The sequence below is a fragment of the Equus przewalskii genome, chromosome 4, assembly GCF_037783145.1.
Source record: "Equus przewalskii isolate Varuska chromosome 4, EquPr2, whole genome shotgun sequence".
Classification (NCBI taxonomy): domain Eukaryota; kingdom Metazoa; phylum Chordata; class Mammalia; order Perissodactyla; family Equidae; genus Equus; species Equus przewalskii.
The window spans coordinates 28,136,082-28,142,608 of record NC_091834.1 but is presented as its reverse complement, the minus strand read 5'-3'; the positions used below and the strand labels follow the sequence as shown (position 1 = coordinate 28,142,608).

The 6,527-nt window shown below is 37.2% G+C and overlaps 1 protein-coding gene across 2 annotated transcripts in view; it reads left to right on the top strand.

Moving 5' to 3' along the window:
• Positions 1-3,625: 3,625 nt before the first annotated feature.
• The window catches only part of SEMA3E (semaphorin 3E), a 254,984-nt gene continuing 252,082 nt past the window's right edge, over positions 3,626-6,527 (top strand). The window contains exon 1 of one of the 2 annotated variants that reach the window (XM_070617313.1): positions 3,626-4,463. In XM_070617313.1, the coding sequence (XP_070473414.1) occupies positions 4,349-4,463 (115 nt within the window). In that variant the 5' untranslated portion in view covers positions 3,626-4,348. The remainder of the gene's footprint in view (positions 4,464-6,527) is intronic. The other variant, XM_070617314.1, reaches the window with a different exon arrangement.

The window sequence follows — 6,527 nt, the reverse complement described above, 5'->3', positions numbered from 1 at the left end:
ATTCTAAAAGTGACATAGGGAATCACTTGCCTGTTCCTTAGCCCCCATGTATGCACATCTCTCGCTGGCTCTATTAGTAACTTCTGCTGAAGTAAGTTCAGCGACAGGAAGGAATGCAGCATTAGTGACTTATTGATGCTATATGTTTGTTCAAGAGCATGTTTCCCAAAGCACAGTAGGTAAAGTGTGTGCAGTTAGTTAGGAGAGGCTACGTTATGCTGTGGTAACAAATAAACCAAATAGCTTAACATAACACATGTTTAGTTCCTGTTCGTATAAAGTCCATGTGGGTCTGGGTAACTTTCCAGGGCAACTATCCCCAACGTGGTGATGCAGTAATACAAGATGCTTCAATTTTGTAGTTTCACCATTTCAACATAAGGCCTCCTTCTTTGCTGCAGACAGAATTGCTTAGGCGTATTTCACTGCCTCAGCCCAGATGTGACACACATCACTTCTGCTCACATTTATTTGGTCAGAAATTGTCAAAAGGCTTGACAGAACTGTCAAGGGACTGGGAAGCATAGTCCCCCAGATATATCTCCCATTTATCTGGGTAGGAAGGAAAGAAAGAACGGATATTCAGATATTCTTGAGGGTATCAGTAAGTCAGTATGTGAGAGAATTTTACATGGTGCAGAGATAAACTTTTACAATTTTTGTTTGTTTTCACATGTATTTAAAAATTTAAGTAGCACACCAAGCCTATGAGGAAATGGTTTCATTTTATATAAATTTAAGCTAAATTTTAATTGTAGATACTATGCTATTATGATAAAAATAGTGAAAGTGGCAAACATGTCTGATGTTTTAATAACACTGACCTAAAGGAACCACTGTAAAACCCAAATTTTAGTACATACAACTTCAGGCACACAGGGAATATGAGGTGGGGCTAGGAATTTGCTCTTTTAACAAGTACCCCACGGGATTCAGCAGCAGATAGTCTCAGATGACACACTGGGAAAGATTGTTTCAGAGACCATTTGCTCTTCTGCTATTAAAACTGGGGAACCAGTGCAAGAACCCACCATGGGGGAGCCTGGAACCCCTGATGGGTACTCAAATCCCCTTTTTATTCTCATGACCACGTGGTGATACTAGCAACAAAGGGCTAAGGTTTTGGAATGAGACACTAGACCTGGCAGGCAATACCTTCAGAATTGCCGTTTCCCTTTTTACCAGTTTTCCATGTTGTCTAACATTTTTCAAGCTGGCAGTTTAGCTCTTTTCAAATCAAATATAATATTAACAGATATTGTTGCTAGTCCCAAAACTCTTCAATTCACTAAAGCCCTTCATTTACTATTGGTGGAAAGTCAGTTTTGTTTTGGTTTTGATTTTTCCATGTCCATGTTTCCCGAGGGTACTTAGAAATTTCTTCCAAGTAGGGTGACTTTGATGTCCTGATTTGTCTATAATATTTTTGTTTTGTATGTGATTTTTTTTAAAGATTGGCACCTGAGCTAGCAACTGTTGCCAATCTTCTTTTTTTTTTCTGCTTTTTCTCCCCCAATCCCTCCAGTGCATAGCTGCATATTTTAGTTGTATGTCCTTCTAGTTGTGGCTTGTTGGGACGCTGCCTCAACATGGCCTGATGAGCGGTGCCATGTCCGTGCCCAGGATCCGAACCGGAGAAACCCTGGACCACTGAAGCTTGCAAACTTAACCACTTGGCCATGGGGCCGGCCCCTGTATGTGATTATTAATAGAAACCTGCTTTTCTCTCAAAAAATAAAACTTTTTTGGATGATAAATTATGTGGTGGCCCTGCTCCTGAGGGTTCTTTTGTTTTATTTTATGATGTGAATGACTGATTTGGTCTCAAAGACTCTTTATTCCATTGCTAGTGGGCAAAAGCCACATGGGGGTAGCTGAGGCAGTGGTTAGTTCTGAATGTTTAATATTTTTAACAGTCTTTTTTGGGCATCATCTGTATGTTTTCCATAGGCTAGAGAAAATGGTAGAAGGACACAGAGAGGAGTTAAAGGGAATAAGCAATGACATTGATGACTGAAGGATAAACCAAGGCGCATTTTGAGCCCAAAGGAACTCGTTATTCTGGTACGTACTTCAAAATACCCTAACCTAATCTGAAGTATGCAATGTAAAACTGAAGACAAATCTTGGTATGTAGCTTGTCTGTATGTAACTGGCATTCATAACATTTATTCCTCCATCGACATTTAATGGTGTGAATTTTGTATCCTAATGAAGTGGTTGTAATGTCTCACGTTGCCTCAGTTCCATAGCAGAGTTAGGACAGGCCCTGCACAATCTTAAGCAGAATTTCAGTTGTATGAGAATAGTCATATATTTGTAATAAAAGTTACATGTACCACATTTATTTTTCCTGGAATCCTTCCACTAGATAACACATATAAAAGCTGCTATTTACTTTCTAGTTACTTAAATTCTGGAAAAAAGTAAGAGAGGATTCCAAAAGTATAGTGTATCACATTTAAGCAAACTTTAGGTCTGTAGCTCATCATGCTGACTTTTGAAATATGCAAGCACCTACAGAGACCACCCCAGGTTAAAAGTCTGTAAATACTTTATGTTGTTTCACTGTTAAATGATGTTTAGAGTTTGCTATCTTTTATGGACCTTGGAAATCTAATTATTTATAATATCCAGTGACATTTACATTTTGTTAAATATTTTCTACTTGTAATAGAACACATCGTGCTTAGCAAAATGGAAAGAGAATCCCTGGCTACATTTGCTTGTATATAATGCAAAATATCAGAATAACCTGTGTTATCTTTTTGTTATAATTACGTGATTTGAAAAACATAATTCTCAAGAAGTGTCCTTAATCACTACTGCTTAAAATACAGAATAAGAAAAAGTTATCATAGCTGAAATCGTTTGTTTACCATTTAACTCTCAACTATCAAATCAAATATCTATTCAAGTTTATTGGTATCTTAAAATAATACCATTCATTACCATGCCAACAGCTAAAGTGTGTTTGGTTTAATTTTCAACATTGATTGAAAGTAGATTGTAAAGTTGAACTATTATGTTAAGTTTATTTACACAAACATAGTGTCTTGGAAAATAAACTCTGAAAGTGTACAGCAGTTGAATCCTAATGTATTTCACATCCTGAGTTTTCTAATATCTGCTTTCCTGGGATCTGTTGGATAGAGAATCTCAACTTTACCATAGTTACCTTATTTAGGATAAAATTACCTCAAAATTTAATTATTCTTAAATTCAAGGTTAAATTTATGACTTGCTTTAAAAAAAAAGAATTTTACTTTTAATTGATTTGAAGAATTTGCCTAAGAAAATAATTTATTTCAAACACATCTATGAAATAATCACAGATGACATTATTTTTTAGTCTCTTGAAACACACTTTCCTTACAAGAGTCGAAAATAACATTTCTAAGATGTAATCAATATAAAAAACCATAAACGCTGAGGAAAAAAAAACCAATTTCAGTAGAACCTCTGAAAAAAATTGATTTGGGTACTGGACAGTGACACATTATTTAAATTAAATTTTTATTTATTCAAGAGTTAATCTTGGTGAGTGAGCATTTAGAAGCCCTTCCTGACACTGCAATCTCTTCTGTTATATATTCTTAATCAGCCTATGACGTATCACTCTCTCGCCTGATTCCCCCTTTCCCATCAAAACGCCGACTGCTCCCCTGGCGCTGAGCGGCGCGGGGCCGGTGACGCTGCGAGGGCGGGTGGGAGCAGGGCACGTGGACCAGAAACACTTCCTAGAAACAGCAATTCGCTGCTCAACCCTGCCTGAACTTTCCCTGTAAACACAGCTCGCTGACAGAACGGCGTCCCTGCTGGGTGGATCCTGCAACTCCTAGAGGGAATGGCACTTCTCGTTTTTCATTAGAAAGGCGAAAGGTGAATTACACTTAGCTGTTCGGCAAGTCAGTGCAAGAGCCTGACTTCTGAGAGGCTTCGACGAGCCGCAAGAGAAGAGCTCTCGGGGAAGGTAGTGGGAGTGCTCGTGGGGTTTTTTTCTGAATGAACCGCTTGCAGAAGTGACTAAAGAAAACCACAGTTTCTTCCTGAATCTACGGGCACAGCTACTGAAGAGAGCTTTAGACAGGACGTGCCTCTGAAGACTCATTCCTTGGAATGTCCTCTTGCTCCCGGCTTACAAACAACTGTCCTGAGGAAAGAAAGATTTTACATATCCAAATAAAGCCTGACAAATGGCACTTTGGAACTGTGCTTTCTGATGACAACGCGTTCGATTTCTGACAAAGCCTCTCGCAAGCTGCCCCTGGAGGGGAGTCCTAAGTAAAACTCAAACCCACCTTCAAGTGAGGATCGTTCAGAGGGCTCGCACCGGGAGCACGGGAGCATGGCATCGGCTGGGCACATTGTCACTTGGCTTCTGTGGGGTTACTTACTGGAGCTCTGGACAGGAGGACACACAGCTGATACCACTCACCCCCGGTTACGCCTGTCACATAAAGGTAGGTCACCTTTTGGGGTCCTTTTGTCAAAAAATAAAGTCATTTAACCTGAATTGATCTTCACAGACTCTTAAAATGCACCTGAAAAAAATTATTGCAGAACTGACCTAAGATTCTAAGTACCTCTAATTAATATGTCACACTTACCACATCTGAAAATAGTGCAAAATCACATGCCAACTTAGAGATGTTATTTTCGTCTTGTAAATATTTGGTTTTACTAATGAGAAGTTCTCTCACTAGCAGTCTCAACAGAAGAGGCTGGGAAGCAGGTTGTAAATAGCTTTGAGGGGTTGAGTCCACTAAGTTGGAAGTGGGTATTTAAATACTAATTTATGCATTGTGGGAAACGAGGATGTTGGGCAAGGGCTTTAGAAATACAGGTGCAATTGGTTTTTTGTTTTGTGTTGTTCATAATGGGGATTCCAGGAAGAGAAAAGAAAATTCCTGAGAAGCAAAATGATTCTTTGCCCAGGATAACAAGATCATTACCATGTGATTAAAATGACTGACAACTGATATAAATGAGCTTTCTAGTTGAACTAGTTATTAGAAATTTTTGTGTGTGTAGCAAAAAAATTCAGAGTTTATTAGCAATCCTTGTAAACTGATTCATATTGATTAAAGTGTTAGATACTATTCATTAGCATCTATTCTTTCTAATCTAAGCTCATATTGCTTAACTGAAGGTCTATCAGAGACTGCTTAAATATTTTATTCTGCGACTATGTCTTCTAAAGCAGCATTTAGTCATAAATAAATGATCAGAAGATAGCTTTTGCATCAGGACAGTAAAAGTCAGTCATGAATAGGTTTGGTGTAAACAGGTTTGTTCCTGTAAACAAACAAATAAAACCCACACTCTGAGATAGTGATTTTGCTGACTTGAAAGAAATTTGGAATAAATTTTTCAGGAAAGAAGTGTTTATTATCACTAACCATTGAGACAGAACAGATGCAATACGAGAATTACATAAGAACCATTTTTCAATTGTGTAAGCTTTTAAATTGTCTCCCACCGTAGAAAGAACAGAAGCGTGTATTTTTAAAATATAGATGTAATCTTTACCCGAAGGAGAAACCAAAAAGGGAAGCCTCAATTTTATATGACACAATTGATCTTTTTTGTCTTTTTATTTAGTTGATTTTGACTATAGAAATTTCTCATTTTTAGAATAGCTAAACTCTATGGATATTTTCTTAGTTTAAATAGATTTCCTATAACACTCCCCAGTAGATAACATAAATTTAAGAAACACATTGGCACTGAATTTGTAAAGTATTAAAATATAATTCCTAGCATTAGCACAAATCATTTGATTTGGGAAGATGTATCATGGTATGTATCAAAATCATATTTCTAAAAAATTATGAACAAATTGTCAAAAAGTAAAGATTTGCTGTGATAGAATACAGATAAATAAGGATTTCAGAAAAAAACTGTAATAAATGAATTGTTTATCTTATGTAGACAAGTGGATAATCCACCAGTTTTGGCAAGCTGCCATTCTACTATGCCTCATATTAACCTTTTATACCTCATTCTTAGTGTACTTGTTTTTCAATAGCTCAATATCAATATGTTTTCAGAGATATTTCATTTTAATATTTCATTAGAAAGCTTGTAATTTGGTCAGAGCATACCACAACTTTCTAATTCAACTAATTGCTATGTACAATATTGTTAGCAGGCTCCTCTTTACTACATCTCTCTTAACCCAAGGAATAACTGTACTTGATTTTATGGGTTGTGTTAAATGGTGTGGGAGTGGAACTGCTGGTATCTGTGTATACACGGGACTGAAAACTCACACAAGATTTCTCTTTGGCTTTTCTGAACCTTTTGATTTAATGGCACTAGCTGAAAATGTGCAATATTGTGCTTTTATACGAAAACACTTTAGAGTTACCTGAAAATAGAATGTTCTCATTTGTGCGATTTTAGGTAGCAAAGTCAGCTAAAAGATCACACCAGAGATACAACCTGAAGTATTGTGCCTGCTATTCCACAGGTGCCTCAGGGAAGGGAAAAGCACAGAACTGTCAGAGCAGAATATTCAGTCC